This window comes from Balaenoptera ricei, chromosome 18 (assembly GCF_028023285.1).
Source record: "Balaenoptera ricei isolate mBalRic1 chromosome 18, mBalRic1.hap2, whole genome shotgun sequence".
NCBI classification, from domain to species: Eukaryota; Metazoa; Chordata; class Mammalia; order Artiodactyla; family Balaenopteridae; genus Balaenoptera; species Balaenoptera ricei.
This window is the reverse complement of record NC_082656.1, coordinates 4,561,533-4,588,470: the sequence shown is the minus strand read 5'-3', so window position 1 is coordinate 4,588,470 and position 26,938 is coordinate 4,561,533. Positions and strand designations below refer to the sequence as shown.

The window sequence follows — 26,938 nt, the reverse complement described above, 5'->3', positions numbered from 1 at the left end:
GCAGCGGTTCATCCACTGGGGGCCCGACTCGGCAACGGCCCCACCCCGGACCTACTGAATCAGAAACCCAGGGAGGGACCCCGGGCATCTGGGCTTTAACGTGCCCTCCAGGTGAGTCTGATGGACGCTGGTGTTTGAGGACCAGCTGCGTGTCTCGCTCCCCACGAGGGAAACAGTCACCTGTGTATGCACAGAATCGCCAACAGAGCTTTTAGAAAACATTAGAAACAGGGAGACGGAAGGGCTGTCATGGCAAATGTAGACTCAGTGTGGACGGTCTTGGTGACAGTGGCAAACGTTGCCAGAGTGGCCAGGACAGTCAATGTGGTCAGCGGTTCAAGACAGAGATGGGACTCGTAACGCTGGTGACCGTTCTGAAAAGCCGGGGAGACCAGGGTCTGTCCTCAGAACAGGGCAGATGAGGGAAGGAAAAGTGGGACCTTGAAAAGGAGGCACTGAGCAGTGTAAGAAGCGCACCGGAGTGAAGACCAGTGAGATCACACAGCACCCAGATCGTAGGGGGCAGAGGGACGGGGCGACAGCCGCAACGTTGGGGGTAAAAGTCACAGACCGTCCTTCCCAAGCCCACGTGCTCTTGTTGTCAGACCTTGAGCGACACTGACAGCCAGGAACCCCTTACACAGTCCCGTGTGGGCAGCAGGTGCGTCCCTGGTGGGCACACTGTCAGCGGCCAATGCTGTGTGCTGTCGATTGTCCTATTGTGGCCTCACCCTTCACCCCTGATCTACTGGATCTGGAAGCAGAGGGGGGGGGGTCACTTTCACTGTCTTTGGGCAGAATGTTAAAATTCTCAAGGCAGGACTTATGCTGGTGAGATTTGGGTGTTTGGGACCTGCTGGCCCTCGTTCTCTTGGAAAGGGATCCTGAAGCATCTAGGGTTGCACCCCTGCTCACACCGCGATGGACAAGGTGTCGAAGGGCTGTCACCTGAGGCCACATCGGGGGTTACAGGAGCTGGGCCGAGGAGCACCTGAGGTGAAGGTCAATAGGTCAATAGGTCAGTAGGTTTCTGGATCTTATAATCCAGAAAATCCAGTTTCATGTTGCTCTCTCTTTTTTCTTCTTTCGATCTTCCTGAGGCTTAGAGAAAGGCTTCTCTGAAGTCCAGCCTGGTCTTAGTCACACTCTGGGGATATGAAGATACAGTCGTAAGTCCCTGCGTGGCTGAATAAGTGTAAGAACGCATACAGGTTAAGAGTAAAAGGATGGAAAAGATACATGATGCAAATCTAGTCCTAAGAAAACTAGAGTGACTGACTATTTTTTTTTAATTAATTAATTTATTTATTTTGGGCTGCGTTGGGTCTTTGTTGCTGCACGCGGGCTTTCTCTATTTGCGGCGAGCAGGGGCTACTCTTCGTTGCAGAGCACAGGCTTTAGGCACGCAGGCCTCAGTAGTTGTGGCACGTGGGCTCAGTAGTTGTGGCTCGCGGGCTCTAGAGTGCAGGCTCAGTAGTTGTGGCGCATGGGCTTAGTTGCCCCGTGGCAGGTGGGATCTTCCCGGACCAGGGCTCGAACCCCTGTCCCCTGCATTGGGGTTGGGGACATGGGTTCCACTGCACCACCAGGGAAGCCCCTAGAGTGACTATCTTAATGTTAGACAAAGTGGACTTCAAAACAAGAAAAAGCGAGAAAAAGTACTTCAAAACATTTATTTTGCTCACAGATCTGCAGTTTTGGCCGGCAGATCTCAGAGGGGGTGGACGTCCCTGCCCCAGCAGGTGTCAGCTGTGGCAGTTCGTGGTGGGGACTCGAGTCCTCTGAAGGGGTCTTGCCCACTCACGGGGCTGGCAGGCGATGCTGGCTGATGGCTGCTGGCTGCGACTGTGGCTGGGAGGGGAAGTGGAGTTGACGGACCCAATCCACTCTGTCTTCCACAGATGCATTTGGCTGCAAGGAAAGAGGCTTAAATTACTCAAAGAACAGTGGCTGAAATTATAAGGACTTTGCGTGGAGGGAGGGAGTTGCAGGGTGAAGGAATTCAGTGGCTCAGTGAATCCCAGGCTCTTGTCCAGACCTGGGAAGGGCCTGATGTTTTTAATCTACTTGCAGAGTCACTGTTTCATGAACACTGGCTGCCACGGCTCCTGACTTCGCACAACAAGATCTCAGGGTGAGAAGGGAGACAACCAAGGTCTCTGCAGGCTAAACTGCAATCCAGAGCTGGAGAACTGACATGGTCTTGAGTGAAGAAAATACAGGTGAATTACTGATACTGGTCCGCAAGCAAGTCCATTCTTTTATCAGAAGGTCAATCTCTTCTCACAGGCTCCATGCTGACTGCTCGCAGGTTCCAACGCGAAACCATGGCTCCATTGGTTCTGTTTCTCCAGGGAATCCTGACCAGTACGGGGACATGAAGACAGCAATGGTTCTGTATCCGGGCAGGCTCACCCTGTTTTATACCTATTTCTCTGGATGGTGGGAAGCGTGCATCAAGCCCGAGTAGCCACAGGACTCGGGAGACCTGGCCCCAGGGGACCCTCACTGTCACACTAGGACATTCGCCGGGACCCTCTGCTTCAGCTCTGTCCCGCAGGTCGGGGCTGAATGGCAGAAGGAGGGAGCAGATCCGGCCACAGCCAGGCTCTTGGAAATGGGGCTCCCCAACCTCCCCACCTCCACTTGCGCATCCCCAGGCCAGGCAAGGTCAGGTGCCACAAGGGACAGGCTCTGTTCCCTCTGCGCCTGCCCTTCTCTGCTGAGCCTTCTTACCAAGCACACACGGCGACGTAATCCTTCTCGCAACGCCAGCCTGCCCGGAAGCTTCGGCCCTTGGTGCACCTCGGTTGGAAGACTTTACTGCTCAGAGTGAACGAGGCCAGGCCCCCGAGGTGCAGAGCGGACGGGGCAGGAGACGGAGAGTGCGCTCAGCTGGGAGGAGCCCAGCCACGCGGGGGGTTTGCGTGGGGAGTAGATCAGGGGCAGGAGCAGAACTGAGGCGTCCACCTGCTAGAGCCCGGCGCTGAGAACCCGCGCGCCCGGTGGACGCAGGGCAACTTCCTGCCGACGCTTGTCGGCCTCCCCAGGCGGGTCGTGGCTTCAGAAGAGACTGGGACTGAGAGACGATAATCTCATCTCACCCACCGTGCCCTCGGCGGAGCTGTGTTGTTACTGAGGCAGCTCAGTTGAGATTTCCACGCTGTAACGTGTTTAGAATCAAAGCCACTGATTCAGAAGAAATCCTCCGAAACCTTACATGAAACGAGCCCGCCTGCTCCGTGACTTTGCACAGGTACCCTAACCTCCAACACCAGAGGGCCAGTTGGTATGTGCGCGTTTCATTCTGCTTCTGGGAGAAAAGAAAAGTACTCAAAAGTCTTCAGCAGGGTGAAGCACGAAACCAGAGAGCCGTAGTGAGCCTGCTGGCAGGAAGATTACGGTGGGTAAAGGGGTGTCTCAGACCCAAGTCGGTAGCTAGCAGAGGTGGGAACCAATTCATTCTTTCACTTGAAGTGCCTTTGGCCATTCAGCGGCTGAGTCCAGGAGACTCAGGGTCCCCTCTCTCCCACAGTGTAAGTGGTCCTCCTCCCATCGGCCCAGGGATGGGAACGGGGTGCGGGGGCCAGGGAGGTGAGGGAGAGGGGATGGGGGTGCACGCGGTGAAGCACGGCCAGAATCCTCCCTCGCCATCCTCGGGGGCCGGCCCTCCCTCCCTCCCTCTGCAGCCCCCAGGAGGGCCTTCAGGGTCCCAAAGCACAGGTGCAGGTAAGTCTGTGGCTTTCCTCCTCCACCCAGCCCCCATCCCAGCCTGCCCATGGGCCATGGCAGCCTCAGCTGGCCGGTCCGGCTTGCTCTGGCCTCGGTTTCTCTTTTACGACAGCCTGGCAGCTCTGAACGTGGAACTTACTTACTGTGCTTTTTGTGACGTCTGTTTCTGAGTCAGCGGCTCCGTGCAGCAGATGCTGTGGGGAAAAGCTTCCAGGTCAGGGAGGCGCTCACCCACCGCTGCTCGGCTTGAAGTGACAGCCGCCTGCACTTAACTCGCAGCTCTGTCCACACAGCCCCCAACCCCCCATCGAGGCCTCTTAAAGGGTCCTTCATGCCCATCAGGCAGCGGCTAGAGAGCAGATGAGGGCTGCGTGACACAGCATCCTGCCTCTGAGGACCCCCCCGCTCAGACCCACGTCTGGATGCAGAAGTGACGGCCTGCAGGTGGAGGAGGACGATTTCACGCCTGCTCCGCCCAGGCGGGAGCGAGGACCCAGGCGGGGCGCCCGCATCACCCCCTCTCCCAGGCTCCAGCAGGGGCACATTCCGTGCGGTAGGAAATGCCTACTTTCAGGCAGAAATAGCCTTGGGAAGCAGAAGTTTGGGGTTAGTCCACTCTGATTGCATACCCTACACTCAGAAGGCTCAGCTGGAGGGCGGGGAAGCCGGTGGGCTCCAGACCCCGGGGTGGAGGACGGGCCCAGCGGCAATGCCCACCTGGACCGGGCAGCTGGTCACTTGAGGGCAGGGGATGACAAGGCAGGTGGGAGGCCCCGCACGGGTGCTGAGGGACCCTGCGCCGGGTGACACCTCATCCTGGTCCTTTCAGACGCGTCCCGGCAGGAAGCTTCCGAGGTGCTCAAGGCAGTGCTGACCGCCTGTGGAAGGTCCCTGCACTTCTCCATGAACTAGCTTCCCAGCTGGCTCCCGACGGCACGTGTAGCAGCAGCGCTAAAATCCATTTATCGCCGGATTTAGGTCCACTGCTATGGAGTAGGCATCACTCTCACCTTGTTACAGGCGAGGAAACTGAGGCTCAGAAACCGTACGTGACCTGCCCAGGGCCACGCAGCCAGCGCAGGGCCGATGGGTGACCAGAGCTCCGGCCACAGGCAGGACGCGATCTCTGTCTTGATCTGTGGGTACGCCTTGAGGTAAACATCCCTAGAGCAGCACATTTAAGATTTTGCTTTGTTTCACCTAGAAGATAGATAGATAGTAGAAAACATGGACTAAATGTAACATGGTACCCTGAGTGGGACCCTGGAGCAGAGAGACACGGCTGGGAAAGACGGGGCAGGGGGCCACGGGTAAGAACCTGGACACAGCACAGACTCTACCTCTATGACTGCTCCTCCCCTAATCCCACCCTCTCCTGATTACCGCAGCGTTACAGTGAGTCTTAAGTAGGAGCGTCAGTCCTCTGACTTTGCTTCCTCCTTCAACATCGTGCTGGCCGCTCTGTGTTTTGCCTCTTCTCAGACCACCTCTCAGACCAGCACTGGCCCAGCCACACCCTCTCCTGAGACCAGCCCCCCCTGCACCGCACCCTCTGGCCAGGCCAGGCGCCTGCCTGCCCATCCTCCAGGAATAGTGGCCGCTGTATAGACCGGTGCCAGCCCACAGCCTGGCGAAGGTCTTGTTTTGTCTTAGTCTCTGGTTTCCCCCCAGCAGACTGCGGGTTCCTGCAGGACCGCCATGTGGGAGGGGGTCCCTGTCCTAATCCTTTGTTCCTTCATTGCCCCCTCTTGCCCAGCCGAGAAGCAGTAGCTGTTCTTTCATACCTCTTACCTCTGGACTCCTCGGGGTCCTCTTAAGGAATTAACCACCTGGTAGGACTTTACCTGTTAGGAATTAGCCACCTTGTCTTGTTCTACTTAATAGTTCTTTATAGAATTCCCTGGTGGTCCAGTGGTTAGGATGCCACATTTCCACTGCGGGGGGCACAGGTTCAGTCTCTGGTCGGGGAGCTAAGATCCCGTAAGCTGCAAGGCCAAAAAAAAAAAAAAAAAAAAATTCTTTATATTAAAATACCCCTGGTTCAAATAACCAGTACAGTTTCTGTATCCCAATTGGACACTGACAGCCCCCCAGCAGAGCTCAAGGCTGGCAAGAGGGGGAATGTCTCTGGCAGACTCCCCCGCCCCAGGGCACAAAGCAGAGTGGGGATAGGGGGTTGGGGGGTGGGGTGTGCCTGTGGAGATAAGGGACAATCACTCAACAACGAACCGAGGGTGAAATAAAGATATTTTCAGATGAAAAGAATGAGTTTTTTTCCATCAGCAGATCCTCACTAAAGCAAATTCTAAAATAACATACTTCAGGACAGAACGAAATGATCCCAGATGGAAGGTCTGAAATACGCAAAGAAAGGACGAGCAAAAATAATGATAAATACTGGGATAAATCTAAAAGGACATGAAACAATGCTATCTTATGAGGTTAAAAAAAAGGAACATGCAAGTCAGATGTGGGGGGGGGGAGCTATGGACAGAATCGTATTTCACCAAAATTCACACATTGAAGCCCTACTCCCACTGTGATACCATTTGGAGTCAGGGCCTTTGGGAGGTGATTAACTTATGAGAGGGGCCCTCATGACGGGATCGGTGCTCTTATAAGAAGAGACCCCGGAGACTTACCTGGCCGTCCAGTGGTTAAGACTCCACCTTCCAGTGCAGGGGGTGTGGGTTCGATCCCTGGTCGGGGAGCTAAGGTCCCACATGCCTCCTGGCCAAAAAACCAAGACATAGAACAGAAGCAATATTGTAACAAATTCAATAAAGACTTTAAAAATGGTCCACATCCAAGAGTAAATCTTAACAAACAGAAAAAGAAGAGACCCCAAACATCTCTCCCTCTCCCCGCACCCTGCCGTGTGAGGACACAGTGGGAAGGCGGCCGTCTGCAAACCAGGAAGGGGGGCCCCACCAGAATCCAGCCACACTGGCACCCTGATCTTGGACTTCCAGCCTTCAGAACTGTGAGAAAATACATTTCTGCCGTTTAAGCCACGCAGGCTGTGGTACTTCATTATGGCAGCTGAGCTAAAACAGGGATAAATGCTGCAAAGACCCTTGTATTGTCCTGAAGGAGTGAGCAGACAGGGCTGGCACCCAGGCGACGTGAACCTGTACATCATCCCAAGTGAACTGGCCACTGGGGTTCTGATTGGTCCGTGTGTGTCATAAAACAAATATTTTTATTACCTCTGCGGAAAATTATTGACTAACTTTAGACTTTGATAAATTAAGCTTTCATATTGTAATTCTTAGAGTAATGACCCATTAAAATTTTTCCATTTAAAACACAAACTGTCAGAATGAGGAAAAAATCCAAATATTTGCTAACAAGAGGCATATCTAAAACATAAGAATACAGATGTTGAAAGTAAAAGGACAGTAAAAGATGCTGTTAATGCTGGAAGATGTTAATCAAAAACAAAAAAGCCACTGGAGCATTATAAATATTAGACAAAATAGATTTAAGGCAAAGATAATCACCAGAACGAAGCTCGTGTCATAATGATAGAAGCTCTTTCAGTAGAACAATGTCAGTTTGGTTAAAAGAACAAGTTCCAGAGTCAGTCTGTTCAAATTCCAGCTCGGCTACTTACCGTAAGTGTAATCTTCAGCAAATTGCTTAGTCTCTGTATTCTTCAGTTTCCACATGTAAATGGGATACTAATAGTAACTACCTTGTAGGATGGTTAAGAGGATAACAGAGTTAGCATATATTTAAAGCACTTAGAACAATGCCCGCCATCTATGTACATACTAGGCATTACACACATAGGGCATGAAATTACAAACCCTAATAACATGCATCAAAATATGTGAAGAAAAGTTTAACAGAACTACAAAAATGAATAGATACCAGTCCAAATTCTCAATGGGCTATTTTAAACACATCTTCTGAGTGATTAAAAATTCAGTAGCAATATGGAAGAGTTGACAATACAAAAAGTCAATGGACACATAAAACACTGCATCCAATAACCTATACGTTATTTTCCAAAATTTGCTGTATACTGGGTCTTAAAGTGAATCTCATCAAATTTCATACAAAGCATGCGTGAAATCATGAGAAACATGCTCTAGAACTACATCCAATAAAGCTAGAAATCAAAAACAAGCCAAAAAACCTAGAAAATCCTGGAAATTAACATTTCTAAATAATTCACACAAATCGGAAAATATCTTGAACTGAGTGCACCATCACTCCCCACTGTACAGAGGAGGAAACTAAAGAATCGGTCACTTGAGTAACTTGCCCAAGGTCACAGAGCAGAGGCAGGATTTGAACCCCAGAAGCCCGATTCTAGAACCTCACTCTTTACTGTCGTACTTTACTGTTTCCCTTAATTGTAGAAAAATAAGGTGAATGTTATGATGGTGAGCAGCAGTCTTTCATCTCTATATCACCATGTCCAGCATATCAAAAGGCCTTTATACATTTAAAAATAATTGATCAGTTTTTTTAGGTAGGTGAACATTTACTTGGTTACAAAATTGACAGGTACTGAAAGGGGAACGTAGCAGAGATTCCCCTGCCCACCCCCAGACGGCCGGGTGCCCTCCAGAGGTAATGCTGTCACAATCTTATGGGTCCTTTCAGAAATATTTTATGCACATATAAACAGACATATTTTTTTCTTTTTATCTAATAAATAGCATATATGCACATTTTTCTGCTTTGTTTCTTCACTTTAATGATATATCTTGAAAAATCACATTAATGCATTTGAAACATCCTCGTTCTTTGTACAGTTGCAGAGTATTCCACTGTGTATATACTATAATGTAATCCATATTCTGTTGCTAGAACAGTAGGTTGTCTCCAATCTTTTGTTATTTTAAACCATGCTGTGGGGAATATGTCATTTTGCACATGTTCAGTTAAGTCTGAAATACCTATCTGTCCCAGTTACTGGAATCTGTCTCAGTTCCTAAAGATGCATAACCAGTTACACCAAATCTGAGTAACCTAAAATGATGACATTTTAAAACTGCACAGGTCTGCAGTTTTGCCCTGCTGAGCTCAGTCGGGATGGGTGTCCCTGCCTCAGCAGGTGTCAACTGTGGCAGTTCATGGCGGGGACTCTGAAGGGGTCTTGCCCACTCACGGGGCTGGCAGGCAATGTTGGCTGCTGGCTGGGACCATGGCTGGAACCAGACTTTGCATGTGGCCCCTCAGGTGGCCTGGGCTTCCTTACAACATGGTGGCGGAGACCAGAGGTGGGTTCTGAGGGAGAGCCAGGCTTCTTGCCTTTGTGGCCTTGCCTTGGAAGTCAGGCCTGCAGTGAGGCAGCCCCCAAGTCCCATCAGATCCAAGGGGAGGGAAATAGAATCCACCTCTTGACAGTGGAGGGGCAAAGTGCTGGAGGAGAACGTGGGGCTGGAAATACTGTCCTCACACTTTTGGAGAATCCACTCGAGATGTGGATTTGCTTGATCACGTGTATGTACAGTCTTTTTTTTTCTTTTTTGTCCTTCTTTGTTGGTATCGCCTACCATTGTTACTATTATTACTATTATTATCATCTTGGCTGTGTTGGGTCTTCATTGCTGTGCGCGGGCTTTCTGTAGTTGTGGCGAGCAGGGGCTACTCTGTTGCAGCGCGTGAGCTTCTCATTGCGGTGGCTTCTCTTGTTGCGAAGCACAGGCTCTAGGCGTGTGGGCTTCAGTAGTTGCGGCACGCTGGCTCAGTAGTTGTGGCTCGTGGGCTCTAGAGCACAGGCTCAGTAGTTGTGGCGCATGGGCTTAGTTGCTCTGTGGCATGTGGTATCTTCCCGGACCAGGGATCGAACCCGTGTCCCCTGCATTGGCAGGCGGGTTCTTAACCACTGCGCCACCAGGGAAATCCCCTACCATTATTAAAAAAAAATTTTTATTGGTGTATAGTTGATTTATCAACACAGTGTTGTGTTAGTTTCTGATGTACAGCAAAGTGAATCAGTTATACATATACATATATCCACTCTTTTTTAGATTCTTTTCCCATACAGGTCATTACAGAGTATTGGGAAGAGTTCCCTGTGCTATACAGTAGGTCCTTATTAGTTATCTATTTTATATATAGTAGTGTGTATATGTCAATCCCAATCTCCGTTTATCCCTCCTCCTCCCCCCGGTTTCCCCCCCTGGTAACCATGTTTGTTTTCTACATCGGTGACTCTATTTCTGTTTTGTAAATAAGCTCAGTTGTGTCATATTTTAGATTCCACATATAAGCGATATCACATGATATTTGTCTTTCTCTGTCTGACTTACTTCACTCAGTATGACAATCTCTAGGTACAGTCAGTGTTGACAGATGTTTGCTAACTGCCCTTTGGAGAATGTGTCCCAATTCACTCCTAACAGCAGGGCGCGAGAAACACATGCAGGACGGATTGAGGGAAAGAACGGGTGCGTGGACGAGCCGCAGGAGTGAAGCTGGTGCACCTTGCGGCCACTGGGGGGCGGCGCTTCCCCGGCGAGGCGCAGGGCGGCGCCCTCGGGAGGTTCCTTAGCACTTGGTGGCACGCGCTTTAGCAGAGGGAGGCCGGAAGCTCCCTGCGTCCGGTCCGTACTTCGGGGTCACACCGCGCGGATGCCTCGGTGGACGGAAGAGGGGAGGCGGGATCACAGATTTCCGTTTCTCTAGCTCATCTGTACAGGGGGCGTCTGTTCCCCGTGGAGAGTCCTCCCCAAACCACAGGACCGGGACTCAGAACCCACCTGTCTTATGCAGGGGCCTCAGGGGGTGATGCAGTTCCTTTAAAGGCAGGTTGCCAAACGGCCTCCGTGTTAAGCCGGGGGTCGCTCCGCCCCGGGAGAACAGGAGATGCTGCTCTGCGGGCCCGAGGCCGTGCGGATGCTGAGCCCCGCGCGCCGGCTGTTGCCCAGGTGATTCCAGGGGCGCCGCTCCTCGCCCCGCCCTCCCGCGGGCGAGGCCAGGCCGGGCGGCCGGATCCGCGCCCCAGGCAGGTCCACGGCCAGCTCCCCGCCTCCCTAGAAACCGCTCCTCAGACGCTGGCAGGGCACGAAGCAGCGCGTCTTGACAACGCGGCAGCTTTGAGGTCAGGACGATTCCATTGCGCGCACACTTTCCAAAAACTCGAAGAGATGGGTGTGTGCACCCCCGTCCCGTGGGGATGTCCACGTCCACCACTGAGACCCGCGCGGGGCTCGGGACCTGCTGGAGTCAGGGAGGGTTCCGGGAAGCAGCACAGCGCCTCGGGACATCCAACAATTTGCTTTTAGTCCAAAGTGGGGGACCAGCAGCCCTCTTCGGCTGAGCCCTGCCGCCTACCATGAAGAGGCCACGTTGCCACTGGCACGGACTCATCTAGTTCTGGGGTCCATTTGCGCCCCAGCCCCTCGCTTCCCACCTTGCAGTCCAGCCTCAGTCCAGCAGCGGTGAAGGCTGCCCAACGAGTCCTCCTGCAAATCCCTCCAACGCCTGGGAAGGCGGGAGAGCGGAGTCCCATCAGGAAGGCCTGGTTTGAACCTCAATCCTGGGACCCTGGGCGGGTCACGTGGCCTCACTTTTCTCACTGGATCACAGTCTCCACCGCACAGAATCGCTGTGTTCCCTCAGCACGTGCAGCCATCCTAGCGTGAGGCCTGCCACGGGGGGCGGGGGGCGGGGGGGTCAGCCCCTGTGCCAGTCCCGCCACTCTGGCCCTGCCCTGACCTTACAGCTCCCAGCCCTGATGCCTTCATCCAAACGGGAGACGCAGGCGTCCTGGCCACACTCACAGCAGAGAGGGGTCACGCTGCGACTCAGCCCCAAGGCCGACGGGGCTCACGGGCCTCCCTCCAGCTTCCCCCTCCGCGCTCTGTTTCTCCAGCTGACGTGGACAGGCCCCTGGGGCCACGGCACTTGCTTCTCCTGCATCACCTGTGCTGGGGAGCAGGCTGAGTGTCGGGCCCCGAGTGCCGGCTCCATCAGGGCCCAGCCCCGCCTGACTCTCTGCTGGACTAAATGGATGCTGGACTTCGCGCTGCCCCCTGCGCTGGTGGCTCCAGGCCACAGAGGGGTGGGCTGCCCTCCTCTCCAAGCCGTGGCTGGCCTCTCACTGCTCCCTATACACACCCACTAAGGAGTCGGAACACGGCGAAGCCTGCCTCCTAGCCTCGCAGTCCTGAAGCGAGGCCTCTGTGCTAACCTCCTTCCGGGACTGCCTTCTTGCAGGGGCCTCGGAACAGACAGCGCTGCTCCCTCCTTGGCCGCGAGGCTGGGCACGAGTCCAGCGGGCAGGAGGGGAGGGGTGGGCAGGCTCCAGCAGGCCCCCTGGGCCCCCAGGCTGAGCACAGGCTGTCTTTCTCATGCAGAGGTGGAGGGCCCGCCGGGGGTTAATCAGTCTCTTTGACCGCCTGTCTTAGCAGAGGGCACATAACCGCGTTACTAGGTGTGGGGCTGACCGGAGGATGTTTATTCTGCTTCCCATTTACAGTCGGTTACCAAATGGGAAAGGACAGCCTGGGGCGCTCCCCATCCCCGGACCGGTGGTTAGGGACCCACCCGCCTGGGTCAGCTCTGCAGACCAACTGCACCCGGGGCGAGGAAGCCCCCTTCCCCGCTTCCCCGCCCCGCGTGACGGGCCCAGACCCCACAGCAGCATCTCTGTAAGACACGCGACCCACAGAAAATCAAGGAGGTGCCTGCACTCTTTCACGCCGCCTTTGACACTGCCCGTCCCCGCAGGGCCGAGGGGTAGGGCACCCCCCCGCCATCATAACCTGCCCCACAAGCTGGTTTTACGGGCCATGAAGGGAGATAAGGGAACCTTTAAGAGCGGGGTGCTCACAGCCCCAGGAGAGAAGTCCCGGGAGCTTGGGGCCAATTCACACACCTGCGTGCATCACGCCACCTTGTCCCCACCCCAGGGACCCCACGGCGGTAGAAACAGAGCAGAGAATCAGACCAACATCTCCCAGTCCAGCCGCGGGAGGACCAAGCCCTGTCCAGTGAGTGACATCAGTGGGGACAGCCCCCAGGCAAGGATCAGGCCCCAGCATCTGTCTTCCCAGGTACTGAGGCCAAGAGCTCAAAGCGGCTCCGAAATTACCTGCCCCGGGACCACAGCATCTCCCAGGTGCTTTGGGCAGCCAAGACCCATCGATATAATCAAGTGAGAAGCTTGGTGGAGGTGCCGAGCCGCAGGCAGGTTTGGAAACGAAGGGACAGCCGCCCTGAAAGGAACATGGAGCAGGGCCACCGGATGTGAAATTAGGGATGGCGATTCTGCATCCCTGCACCTGGGGTCCGAAGACGAAGATGACCAGGAGGGACTCAGCTCGCCCCTGTGGGCACCAGGGCTGCACACAGCCTCCTCCTTCAGGCACTAGAGTGGCAGGCAGCCCCTTACTGTGGTCCGGGGCCCAATGTGCAGTCCATTCGGTGCCTCGGCCGGCTGAGCAACAGCCTAGGTCACTGCAGGTGGCATCTCTGGGCTCCTATCAACCGTGTAAGGGTGGGTGCTGAGCTGGTGTTTCTTGAACTTTGGTGTCCCTAGGAATCACTTGCGTGACGGGATAAACTGTGGATTCCAGAGTCTCGTGCTCAAGGTTTGGGAGAGGGCCCGGAAATCTGCATTTTAACACGCATCCCAGGTAACTTGGAGGCGGGTGGGGTGAGGACCGCCCTGGGAGAAAACCCCGACTCTGCTGGTAAGACAGGGAAGGGGCGTCTGGCCTGGCTCCTCCTCCCCGCCCATCCCCCCGCATTCAGGAGCGTCCTCTGTTAACTGCCTTGGGCCTCTGTGCCCCCCGCGTTGCCTCAGAACCCGCTGTGGCCGCCAGCTGGCCGCTGGGGCCGGGGGAAGCGGAGGCGGCGGGAGCGCCCTGGAGGGGATTACGAGCTCTGCCTCAATGCACAGGCCGCTGAAACTCTCTAACTTACAAATCAAACGAATGCCTAGGTCCTTGAAGTATTTCAAAGGAGCTCAAAGGTAACAACACCCTACCTTAATTATCAAGGTCGTAAAGTCTCGATTTCGAGAGGGTACATTTCGAGCCACCGTCACGCGCGCACGCGAAAGGCAACGTCTGATCCACGCAAACGCTAAGTTACACTCACGTCTGCAGGATGTGAAGGCTGCGTACTTGTCAATTGCTTGACTTCGATTTAAACTGGTTTTAGGCCAGAACAGCCGAAGCACATCCTAGAATATAAAATGCTTTTAAATGTCACTTCATGGGAAGGCTTGGTAGGCTTTAAATTACTTGGTAGACTTTAAATTACTCGCAAAGGGCATATTTTCTTCATTTTTCTTCACTGTGAATCAGCTACCAATTCACCACCTCTAGCTAATCATGGTGCTGTGTTTGAAGCTAATTACTCAAATCACAAATGTGCAGGATGAATGCAGTGGGGGATTTGGAAAGACGACAGAGGCAAATATTCACAACAGAGCTATTGTGTTTTGGCAAATACATGTCCAGCAGGTGTCAGCTCTGTGAAGAAAGTGTACTTTGAGAGCAAATCTCTTTCTCATCTAAGTCCTTGTCAAGATACCTCTACGAGTTGCTCACACCTGCAAATTCAATATGTAAGTCTTCTCAAGCTTTGACATACCTCTGTATTCGCACTGCCTTTGCAGAATACAAAATTAGCGCACAGTACAACGTGCTGTAACAGTGTGAATGCTTCTTGGTCTAAAGATAAGAAAATCAGAGAGTGGTGATGTCAAGCAGTGGTTCTCAAACTTTTAAGTAGTAACACCATGTTTTCAAATGAACCCCCAATAACAGAATTTACATTTCTAACACTCAATGAAAACGTTAAGGTTCTTTGGGGAACATAAAAATTTGAGACTGGGGTTAAGGCTGGCAATTTGCAAAAGTAGTTTCAATCTCCACATTATTTACGTACTGTGTTTTGCTTGCAGTTTAGAGAATATCCTGATTCACAGACATAAGGAGATGCATACAGCAAGTGTTTCAGAGCACACCATGCGTGCAATCCTTCTATACCACATGAATAAAGATATCGCAAGGTTTATTGCAGAGTCCTTGCAAAAACAAGTTTGCCTGGTAGAAAATCTGAACCATTGGTGGTCTTCTGTTATATTTTGGTATTCAACAACAGTCTGCATTTTTAAAAATCACATTTAAAAATATTTAAAAAATAAACATTGCATCAAATATTTACAGCCTGAGGGCTCCTGGGAATGAAGGACTAACCCATTCCAGACCAATTCTTTACAGAAAACAATTATAAACTGGACAAAATAGACCTCACAACTATTTAAGGCACTGGAGAGAAATCAAAAAGACAGTAGAGGAAGTTGATGCTTGGAAGGAAAGAAGTTTGGTGCATTTCCTGTTTTTTAATGGCTCTTTTGCCTGAGGACAGGCTCCGTTCTGCCAAGCAGGGCAGCTAAACTTGAATAGAAACTCCGAAGCCTTGCTGGCTTATCCCAAAGTCTACTGGCTTAAAGAATAAGAGGACCAAGTTCAGAGTGACCAGAGCAGATAGAAAGTGAAGGAGGATCCAAGAAAGGAGAGCCAGAGAAGGGGCCCAAACATTCTGTGTAAAACTGCCCACCTCCTGTTGATCCTGCAACTAGGCATGAGCAAGGCAAACTCCAGGCAGCCTGACTAAGCTAAAAGAACTTAAAAGATTTCTGCTGTTATACATTGCAAGGGGAGTGGGGAAGCATTGGGAGCTTAATTCTAGCCATGTTAACTGTCTCTCTTAAAAAAAAAAATTGGCACTTCTCAGAGGAACATAATGGAATCCAGAATCTCTAAAATGTGTTACTCACCAAGTTTAGGATACAAACCCAAACTACTAGGCATTGTGCACTCAAGAGAAGAGGCCATCAATAGAGATTCATCCTGAAAAGATCCAGATGTTGGAATTAGCAGGCAAAAATTTTTAAAGAGCTAGTGTAACTATGTTCAAAGATGTAAAGGAAAATAATTTTTTTTTTTTTTTTGCCGTGCCGTGAGGCATGCAGGATCTTAGTTCCCCGACCAGGGATCGAACCCGCGCCCCCTGCAGTGGAAGCTCAGAGTCTTAACCGCTGGACCACCAGGGAAGTCCCGGAAAAGAAGCTTATAATAAATGAACAAGTAGGAAATCTCAGCAGAGAAACAAACTATAAAAAAAGAACCAACAGCAAATTCTAGAATGGAAAAAAGAAAACAATGAATAAAAGATTTACTAGGGCTTCCCTGGTGGCGCAGTGGTTGAGAATCTGCCTGCCAATGCAGGGGACACAGGTTCGAGCCCTGGTCTGCGAAGATCCCACATGCCGCGGAGCAACTAGGCCCGTGAGCCACAAGTACTGAGCCTGTGCGTTTGGAGCCTGTGCTCTGCAACAAGAGAGGCCGTGACAGTAAGAGGCCCACGCACCGCGATGAAGAGTGGCCCTCACTCGCCGCAACCTGAGAAAGCCCACGCACAGAAACGAAGACCCAACACAGCCAAAGATAAATAAATAAATAAAAAAGATTTACTAGATGGGCTTAAGAGCAAATTATAGATGACAGATGAAGATCCAGTGAACCTGAAGATGGAGACATAAAAATTATCCAATCCACAAAACAGAGAGAAAAAGAAATTTTAAATCGAAAGAGTCCCAAGCAATTGTGGGCCAACATCAAAAGGTCTAACACATGTATACAGGCAGACCTTGGAGATACTGCAGGTTTGGTTCCAGACTACTGCAATAAAGCGAGTCACATGAACTTTTTGGTTTCTCAGTGAATATAAATGTATGTTTACACTATACTGTAGTCTATTAAGTGTGCAATAGCAATATATCTAAAAAATAATGTAAATACCTTAATTTAAAAATACTTTATTGCTAAAAAATGCCAAAACAATTAACAATAGTAACATCAAAGATCACTGATCACAGACCACCATAACAAATATAATAATGAAAAAGTCTAAAATATTGAGACAGTTACCAAAATGTGACGCAGAACATGAAGTGAGCAAATGCTGTTGGAAAAATGGCGCCGACAGACTTGCTCGAGGCAGGGTTGCCACAAAGCTTTGATTTGAAAAAAATTTAGCATCTGCGAAGTGCAATAAAGCAAAGCACAAAATGACGTCTGCCTGTAATAGCAGTATAAGAAGGCAAGTATGGAAAGGGGCAGAAAATATATTTGAAAAAATAATGTCCAAATATTTCCCAGATTTCATGAAAGACATAAATTTGCAGATTCAATATCAGTGAACCCCAAGCAGGATAAATACAAAGAAAATCACATCTAAGGATGTGGCGCAACATTGCTGCTGCTGATAAAACAGTATATCCACTTTGCAAAAGTCTGGCAGTTTCTTATAAAACTAAACAGGCACCTACCTATGATACAGAAATTTCACTCCTAGATATTTATCCAAAGATAGATGAACACATATGTCCAGAAAGGACTTGTGTAAGTCTTATCCAAGAAAATGGATAAACCCACTGCGGTATATTCATACAAAGGAACAGTACTCAGCAATAAAAAGGAACTAACAATTGACACATGCAATAACGTGAATGAATTTCAAAAACATTATGCTCAAAGAAGCCAGATGCAAAAGTGCACGTACTGTTTTATTCTATACAGATGAAGTTCTAAACAGGCTAAATTAACCCATGGAAAACAAACAAACAAAAAGCTAGAACAGTGGTTGCTCTGGGGACTGGAATAGGAGAGAATTGACTCTGAAAGGGCCCGAGAGAACTTTCTGAGGTCAGAGTAATGTTTCTATCTTGATGGGATTTGCATTACACGAGGGCACACACTGTAAAACTCATTGAATGGTATACCTAAGATGTGTGCATTTCACTCTAAGTATCTTTTACCTTAAAATATTAAATACAAATATTAAACTCTAATTTATGATATACTGAAGTGCTCAGGGGTGAAGTATACTGGAACTTTGAAATGCATAAAATAAGGTGGATTGATGGATGGATGGATGGATAGATACGGGTGCATGGGCATTTACTGAACAGGTCTGCTGTGGAACAGGGGTGCCACAGTTTGAGAATAAGACTTAAGAGACCAAGTTCTGCAACCCAAGCAATGGCCAGATTCTCCATCTTTAAGGCTAGGGAGCTGGACTAGCCTAGCACTAAGGAGCCTTCTAAATATAATATAAATAAATAAGTAAAACTGATCTAAGTAAAACTAATACGCTACATAGAGTATTAGTACTAAGGCATGAGGCTGTCAAGATCAATGAATAACCAACATGCTGCAAATATGGAGAGATTTTCTATACGTTTGAAGCTGCAGCTGTGGTGGCTTAAAAAGTCCCCTCAGGGGCTTCCCTGGTGGCACAGTGGTTAAGAATCTGCCTGCCAATGCAGGGGACACGGATACGAGCCCTGGTCTGGGAAGATCCCACATGCCGTGGAGCAGCTAAGCCAGTGCACCACAACTACTGAGCCTGCGCTCTAGAGCCACAACTACTGAGCCCGCGTGCCACAACTAGTGAAGCCTGCGTGCCTAGAGCCTGTGCTCCGCAACAAGAGAAGCCACCGCAATGAGAAGCCCGCGCACCGCAACGAAGAGTAGCCCCTGCTCCCCACAATTAGAGAAAGCCCACGCACAACAAGGAAGACCCGATGCAGCCAAAAAAACAAACAAACAAACAAAAATATCCCCCTCGGTCCTGAGTACTGGGCCCAGGAAGGTCTCCACCCTATTTGTACCCCATCTCACGACACCCCCCCTTCTTCTTGCTACATTTCACTGATACTTGGGTTCCATGGTCACCTGTCACGGTCCTTCCCACTCAGCGAACACCAATGCTGTCCCCGCTATTGAGAAACCCCCTCCCTGCCCTTTGCTCCCAGCTAATTTCTGTCCATTCCTAGACCTCAGCTTCCCTTGGTCCAGTCTAGACTGAGCAGACCTCACCTCACCCCTGACTAAAGTACACGGACGATGATCGAAATTACTTATTCGACAACATATAATGTCTTTCTCTTTAGACGAGATGCTCCATAAGGGTTAAGACCGACCTGTGCCTCATCTTCAGCAAGTGGCCTGCAGATGCCGATGGCCAACATTCCCCTCTGTCGGCAAGGTGTCCGGCACAGTTCTGTGCGCTTTACACGGATTATTGCATTTACACTCTTCTTAAGCCTTCGAATGTGTGTTGACGGAGGCTTCTCTTCTGCTCTGCAAACGACCATCAGTCAGTAAAGATGTATGGACGCCTATGAAGTGCCAGGTGCTGGGCTCAACAAACAGGCTGTAACAGTAAACACGAGGCCCCATGTCTGTGCTGCGGGGCCCAGGCTGTTGGGAACACACCCAGGTAGAGTGGGAGCCATGCATCCAGGGACAAGGACTAATAAGGAGGAAATACGGGGTACCTGGCAAAATGCTTCATGTTTTAAAAATTGCAGGGCTTCCCTGGTGGCGCAGTGGTTGAGAATCTGCCTGCCAATGCAGGGGACACGGGTTCGAGTCCTGGTCTGGGAAGATCCCACATGCCGCGGAGCAACTAAGCCCGTGCGCCACAATTACTGAGCCTGCGCGTCTGGAGCCTGTGCTCGGCAACGAGAGAGGCCGCGACAGTGAGAGGCCCGCGCACCACGATGAAGAGTGGCCCCCGCTTGCCGCAACTGGAGAAAGCCCTCGCACAGAAACGAAGACCCAACACAGCCAAAAATAAATAAATACATAAATAAATATATTAAAAAAAATTGCACACAATTCACTTGCGGTGAAAAAAAGTAACTGGAAAATCTGTCATTCATCCAATCACTGCACAAGCAGCTGCTCGCTGTCGAGGGGTCGGGCCGTGCCGGGAGGGCCTCAGCACACGCAGGTGAACGTAGCACACGCGGAGCACACGGCGCGCATGGGCAGCTCGGGGCGGCGGCCACAGCAGCCTCGACGCCAGCCTGCTCCCCCTAAGGCGCCCCTCTTACCCCCCGACCCCCTGCAATGCTGCACTTCAGATCCCCCGAGAACCTCCCCGGGCCAGCAGCTGATCTTCACTCTGTTCCCTCCCATAGGAAGCAGAGAGAATGCCCCTTTCAAAGGGTTACCTTAAGGGTTAAATGGAAGCACTCAGAAGCAATCAATGCTCCAGAATATCAGTCGCTATGATAACCGAGACTGGATGCGGTCGAGACGCCTCTGTCTTCTGGGCAGGTTGCTTCCTGTTCCGGGAATGGCTTCTTCTTTCTAACTATACCAGTGCTTTCCCGACTCGCTCGAGACTCCAACCTGAACTCTTGGCTACACAAGAATTGTGCAGAAATTTAAATGGAAATCAGAGCAGTATCTTCTGTTACCTAATAATGAAAATGCTAATTAAAAGCACCACCCAACCCCCAACTTCCCCCCACCGCCCTGTCAAAGATTAAACATACAACACTGTTATAAATAAGCAAAAGTGTTTAGGGTTAAAAGTGTAATTTTATTTAGATGTTACTTGTACATCATCTATAGTAAGATATACAAACAGATAAAAATTATTTACTAGGAGGTTTGTTTTTTTAATACCACTTTAAATTCAGTGTACAACAGCATTGGTAATACTGCAAGATGACAGACTCTGGTTTAGAAAACAAAAATTACTTGCTACTGTCGCTGACACACTCCCATGAGTGTTCAGTGGATGAAAGTGTATCATGAATTTCAGCTGCAAATTATTATAGAACTTTCACAACCTAGCCACTTGGTGCTCAGAAAAGATTTCGATAGTCTAAAAATTTACTGAAATGAAAATGCTAATTCTCCAACAGTATACTTCTACTGAAGAAAAACGTAAGTGACCAGATCTTATGGTTTGGGGCCAACAACAGAAAATCAACCACAGCATGGGTGGTTCTGAGGAAGCTTCTCATCCCTCTGCCTGATCTATGACATGAGGAAAAGCTTGTAAGAAATTAAACTAAATACACACGGGGGGAAACGGGACAATTTAAAATAAGCTTACAACATACAACTACTTTAAAATGTAAAATCCATGGATATGAAGGATGCATTTACGTTTTTCTCCATTTGTTTTGTAAATACTTTTTGAAAATGAGAACGGACAATTCAAAATAGTCACTTTTTCCTTTTCATGTACTATCATATTAGAAAAAGTCTGGATTTCATTTTTAGAATAAATCAAATGCGCTGAGAAAAATACTGCAAAAAATAATCTAAACTGGATTTTAGTCCTCTCCCCTTCTTTTAAAGGCTACATAACATATCAGGGCAAAAGCTTTTTCACTAGTCAGAATATCAAGTTGAAAATAACTTGTTGATTAAACTACAGGAAGACAACCGATACTTAACAGGCTCATGAATATTTATGAATAAAGTGCCACTAATTTTATTGTAATAGGATATAAATAGAAGAAATCCTGACATGGATAGTAGCTTTATGCATTCTCTCCATCCTGAGGACAGAAGGGACATAAAAAAAAACAAAGAAGCATTACCAAATACAAGTTCTAGAATGACACAGGTGATCCTTATCCAAAGTAAAGCTAAAGACAAAATATTATAAGAAAGACAAAATACGATCAAAATTGGTGAAAGTCCCAAGGAAAATGCCAACACAGTTGGCCTCTGCATTGGGAAAAAAAAGGAGAGAAATTAAAGAGAGAAACTGAAAAGTTCATTAATAACTACTACTTACAGGCAATAAACGTACGGTGACGAGCTCCAAGACACAGAAACTCAAGAACCACGTGCCCAGACAGCTGGCTTTGGCTGAAAAGACTCAGATAACCTGGCCCGGCACTGGGAAAGGTAATACAGACCTGAGGCTTTTCAGAGTTCCAACCTAGGTGACTAAAAGCCCGTCAGGCTGGCCTTACAGGATGACCACGACCTTCCACAGGCCACAAGTGTCCCTCGGGGACACAGACGTGATGGGGGGCCGGTGACGTCCTGAGGAGAACTCATTAACAAAACCCGGCAGTCGGGGTCCTGCTGACATTCTACCATCCACCCAAACACCTCTGTCTCAGCTACAGATTCCTAGGTCACAACTGAGAGTCGCTAGGACCCACGGTCCGTTTGACACACGGTACAGAAGAAAGAACTGCTCAGTGAGTAAAGTGTCTCGCACACCTGTGAAGTTATATCTGAGATCAAAGCCTGGGGTGTTTATTCCTTCCAAACAAGCAGTTACCCTTCACCCAGCATTACAGAATGTAAGCTCTCATTCATGAGTTTCCCAGGGGTTTGCCTTGGGCAGGAAAATCTGCCTGGGCTCACGTGTCACCACGTGGGAGGGGACGAGGAAGGGACATGACCTGCTCCAGCGAAGGGGCGACTCTCCTCTGAGGTACCTGGTCCAGCCTCGTGTGCTGACGACCGTGTGGGAAAGGGACCCATGTGCTTCTAGGACAGAGTGAAGGCTCTACTCGTGCTGGGTCCCTAACTGGCCATAGCACCAGGAAAGGTGAAAAGCTGCCCAAGTCTCCTTTCACCTAAACTGAAGCTGTCAGGATTCAGACCAGGTGGGGCGAGGTGCCACCTGGCGCCTTCTCTGCAGCACCGACGCCTCCACGTGGCCTCACTTGGCACATGGCTCCGGAAGAGAGGTTGTGCAGGGCTCTGCACCCGGGGCCATGCTGGGCTCCGCAGCTCCGGGACCACCCGGGTCCGGACGGGCTGGTACCCGAGCTGCAAGGGCTGCCAAGGGTTCTGCGTGCCATCGCAGATGGCAATGGCCCTGAAGGAAGAAGGGCTGTTCTCCGCTTTCATTACTACTGCGCTGCTGAAACCTCTTACAAAACTCATCAACAAGCACTGACTCCATGGATGCCCACAGGGAATCCTGCCTGAAAAGGGCCAAGTTCACATTTCACAAGAGTGAGCAAAGGAAACGAAATTCTTCAACAGAACATTCCAACTCACAGAGGCTACCAGGCCGAGAAACTGAAAACAGAAACATCTAATTCTCCTACTTGTCCAATCTTTCTCTCTAGAACCAACTTCTTCTTCTGAAACACATTTAAAAAAAAAAAAAAGTGGAAACAATATCACTTACTGATGGGAAGACATCAGTCTGATGCACAGTCATTAATCTTGCCAAGACCAGACATCAGGCAGCTTCACAAACACACAGCAAGTCTGCAGGATTTTAATGATCAAGGAGAGTGAACCCAAACTGCACTACATACCCTCATGGCCAAGAGGAAGGAAGCAGAAGGCTGTTTTCAGGACGATGCAATAGTTACAGCTTATTTCCTCGTGTGCAGCACGGTTTGCTATGTTTAGTGGCACTTAAGTATTCCACAGTAAATACTGAAAAACCCAGAATTTTTGGATGTGCAAAAGCAATCTCACGTTATTGATACAAAAGTCGCTAAGCTACGGGATTATAATACCACTATCTGGGTGCTGGGACCACAGAAATCGTCAGCACACTGCCCAGCCTGGTCCCCAGCCCGGTCCCCGGGGCGCCAGCCTCAGTCGGACCAGTCGTTCTCGTCCAGCTCCGAGTCGTCATCCGAGTCGCTGTACTCGACGGCGATGCGCCGCGACAGGATGGTGGCCACGTCGTCGCCCACGGGCTCGCGCCTGGCCTCCTGTTCCTGCTGTTCCTGCACCTTCTTCAGCTGGATTCCTGGAGACACGAGACGCGGCTTAGAGTGGAACCCCTCGGCTTACTGCTCCAATCACACAGCAACGGACACAAAAGTCTATCCGACTGTTGTTTTCCCTACTGACACTATAAGAAAAAGCTTGAGAAATCTGAGGGGAGAAGCTTGGGAAATAGAGTCTCATGACCAAGAAAAAAGAAATGTGTAAAGTCATAACGTTCTTTACAGCGATGTGTTGAAATGTAAGAAAGTCAGTTACGATTTCAGTGCACGTGAGCACCGTGAAAGAAAACTCCAGGGCGGCACGGCCCGACCCGGTAGCCACCGGGCACGAGAGGCTGTTTCAAGGTAGATTTATGGTGGCCGGTGGCCCCCATAGTGGACCATGTTCCTGGACAGCCTGGAACCCAAAGTCTTGGGAAACAGAGCCAAGAGCTTCTGGCTAAGCGGGCGAGGTAAGTAAGAAAGCTTAGCTTCAGCAATTACCGTTGAAAATGGGTATGAGAGGGCTTCCCTGGTGGCGCAGTGGTTAAGAATCTGCCTGCCAATGCAGGGGACACGGGTTCGAGCCCTGGTCTGGGAAGATCCCACATGCCGCGGAGCAACTGGGCCCGTGAGCCACAATTACTGAGCCTGCGCGTCTGGAGCCTGTGCTCCACAACAAGAGAGGCCGCGATAGTGAGAGGCCCGCGCACCGCGATGAAGAGTGGCCCCCGCTTGCCACAACTAGAGAAGGCCCTCGCACAGAAACGAAGACCCAACACAGCCAAAAATAAATAAATACATAAATAAATTAAAAAAAAAAAAAAAAAGAAAATGGGTATGAGATCACAATCATCTTACTCTCTTACTTTTGTAAGTAACAAAATGGGATATCTAACAATGTAATGTGTTATTTCTTTAACCTTTTCTTTCAGAATAATTTCAGACCTATAAAGTAGCTGTAAGACTAGTAGAAAAACGTTCCCATATAACCTACTCAGATTCCCCAACTGATAACATCTGACCAAATTTATCCCCTATCACTCTCATTTACACACACACACACATACTTTTTTTCTGGACCATTTGAGAGTTAAGTGGCATATAATGTCCCTTTGCCCCTAAAATACTTCATGTGTCTTTCCTAAAAAAAAAATTGATCAAAATCAGACTATCAGCAGAGATACAATAGTACCATCTATTCTATGAATTTTATTTAAATTTTGCAAATAGACCTAATATAACAAACGAAAAAAGTTTTCCACCAGGTTTGGGATCCGACATGGGATCTCACCTGTTACATTACTTGCCACGTTTCGCTGACCTCCCTTAATCTCTGTGTTCTATGACCTTCGTGTTTCCGTAGGATGTCCCTCCATGTGGGGTCCTCGAGGTTTCCTCTGACAGATCCAGGTTACGGATCCCTCTCATTGGAACAAGGCTCACAGGTGTCAAAAAGCAAAACACTGTCCTACCAGGACCCCAAACGCGTCATCAGTGAGGTATTATGACTCTGGGACTTTTTTCTTGACAAAAATCATCGTGCGTCAGTAACGTCAATGCATACAAGAGCTCCAGGACCCGCAGGAGGGCGGATGCCACACCCAGGCCTGGCCGCGGTGCCTGCACAAGGGGCAGAGGCAGTGCTGTCCCCGTGTCCTGGGAGGGGCGTCGAGGACACGCGGCCAGCCCCTCCCCCAGCCACCTGCAGACCAAAGCCGCCAAACTGCGCCCAGGGGATGCGGCAGCCCTCACTGCATGGGAAGCTCTCGGAAGAGCTCCACATCCTACATCCTGTCGGACCCTCAGCCCATGTGGGCCGGGACCTGGGGTTAAGAGTAAATGATGTGGAACAGACGTTTAACGCGGGTTCTGACCGGGAGGGGCACACGGGGGAGGAGCTGGGCTCCTCCGCCCTGATCTGACCAGAGACGCTCCACGTCTTAAGGTTTCATGTCCTGGGGTTTGGTGTAGGACCTTCACCTGACAAGGGTTTTGCTACTTAAATAAATGTTGAAAATCTACTGGCTTAGCACATCAAACTAAAAATATGAAAAGGCTAAGTAAGATACATCCTAGATTTCTAAAAAAACTCAGTCACTGACATGAGCTCATTTTCTTTCATTTACACTTTGGCCCTTAGAGTAGAACGCAGAGAAAAAAGATCCAATTAATTAATGATCATTTTTATTATCTGTTTCTGCTCAAGTAAAGCTTTCCTGAATTCTGTGCTTTATCACTGAGCTTACTTTGCACTGAAAAAAAAAAAAATGCATCCACTATTAAGAAAAAAGAAAACCAAACAAGGCTCCTTCAACCCTCTTCCACCGGCCCTCTGGGGCAGAGGGGGTCGCCGGAAGCAGACGAGGCTGCAGCTGCCGGGACAGGGGGCAGCGTCCCGGGACGCGCACTCACCCATCCGAATGGCAGCGAGGAGGTCGCTCCGGGCGTCGCTCACGGGCGGCTGCGCAGCCTCCGGCCTCTTGGCCTCGGCTCCCGGCGGGCCGTGCATCGGGGAGGAGGAGAGCGAGGAGCCGGCGCCTGCAGGGCCCGGCGGCGGCGGCGGGGGGCCCGGGGGGGGCGGGGCCGTGACCACCAGCCCACCGGAGGGAGGGTGGGGCGGACCCGCGTAGGAGGGGCCGGCGGACGCCGGGAAGGGGGGCTGCGTGGGCATCTGGAGGGGGCTGACGAAGGCAGTCTGTGCGGAAGGGATCATGGGCGGGGGCGGCGGCGGCGGGGGTCCTGAGGGGTTGTAATACTCCATGATCTGTGCCGGGAGCATCCTGGCGGAGACACGAAACAAGAGTCACCAGTGGGCAACCCAGGGTCCCGTCCTCGGAGGTTCTCACACGCCTCGGAGAGAGGCCTCCCCAGACAAGACGCACACTGGCCGCTGAATTTACAACACCGCAGGGCACCAACATCCACGCTTCGGATCACAGGTCCGCGTAAACCCCTAGGTCGGAATTCACGATCGTCTACGGACGTGCACCAGAAAGTTAACCACTGAAACAGTAACTTTCTGTGGGACACTGGAATGGCTGACTGCAGAGCTAAGAAGGCAGCACAAATGCATCCTTTGCACGAGGCATCTCAGAAGTGGCGGCTTGAAAACCCATCTTACAAGGGTTCTGTGGCCAACCAGATTGGAAAATTCTGTATTTTATATCGCGTCTCCACGGAAATTCCCCAAGCCCATGACGCCCATCAGAATTTCCAAAGCTTTGAAAACCCCTCCAGCCAAGAAATCTGCTGAGTTCTATTTAGCCAAGAGCTTTCCAAACCACCTGGACCACAAACCCTCTCTGCCTGATACTTGGTAAGAGCCACAGAACACACTCTGGGGATCCTGACTTAAACAGAACCAACCACAGGGAGAAAACCTCGGGGAGCTGAGGGACATACATTCAGAATGCGACCCACGCTGCTCTGGAGTGAAGAAAAACACTTGATGGAAACACATTTTCAACTTCCCTGGGCGCTGACTTGGAGGGGCTAACTCTTTAAAGACCGAGGTTGTGCGAAAACTACAGCCTATCAAAACACAGGCGGGGGCTTCAATTAACAAACGCTAAACAGGAGGGTCTTTGTTTAGGAGGTGTTCGAATTTATCCCAAACGACAGAAAACAAGAGGACCTGGTGGCAGAAGAGTATTTGGGCACCAAGAGGTCCGGGTTACATGTACGAGTGTAACAAATGCTGCACTGTAT

The 26,938-nt window shown here is 50.3% G+C and overlaps 1 protein-coding gene and 1 long non-coding RNA gene across 5 annotated transcripts in view; both read right to left on the bottom strand.

Moving 5' to 3' along the window:
• Nucleotides 1-1,659: 1,659 nt before the first annotated feature.
• Nucleotides 1,660-7,498, bottom strand: LOC132352321 (uncharacterized). 2 transcript variants are annotated; one of them, XR_009498671.1, is made up of 6 exons: nt 7,349-7,498; nt 6,375-6,462; nt 5,577-5,717; nt 4,450-4,932; nt 2,737-3,926; nt 1,660-2,360 (listed from the first exon to the last, which is right to left on the bottom strand). It is a non-coding gene; the product is annotated as an uncharacterized LOC132352321 (long non-coding RNA). The 2 variants fall into 2 exon arrangements; XR_009498672.1 differs by having other exon boundaries at nt 1,660-1,911; nt 3,876-3,926.
• Nucleotides 7,499-20,091: 12,593 nt separating this feature from the next.
• WASF3 (WASP family member 3) overlaps nt 20,092-26,938 on the bottom strand; it is a 93,516-nt gene continuing 86,669 nt past the window's right edge. For all 3 annotated transcript variants that reach the window (XM_059903470.1, XM_059903471.1, XM_059903472.1), the window contains 2 exons: nt 25,643-26,010; nt 20,092-23,268 (listed from right to left, as the gene is read on the bottom strand). In XM_059903470.1, the coding sequence (XP_059759453.1) occupies nt 23,111-23,268; nt 25,643-26,010 (526 nt within the window). In that variant the 3' untranslated portion in view covers nt 20,092-23,110. The remainder of the gene's footprint in view (nt 23,269-25,642; nt 26,011-26,938) is intronic.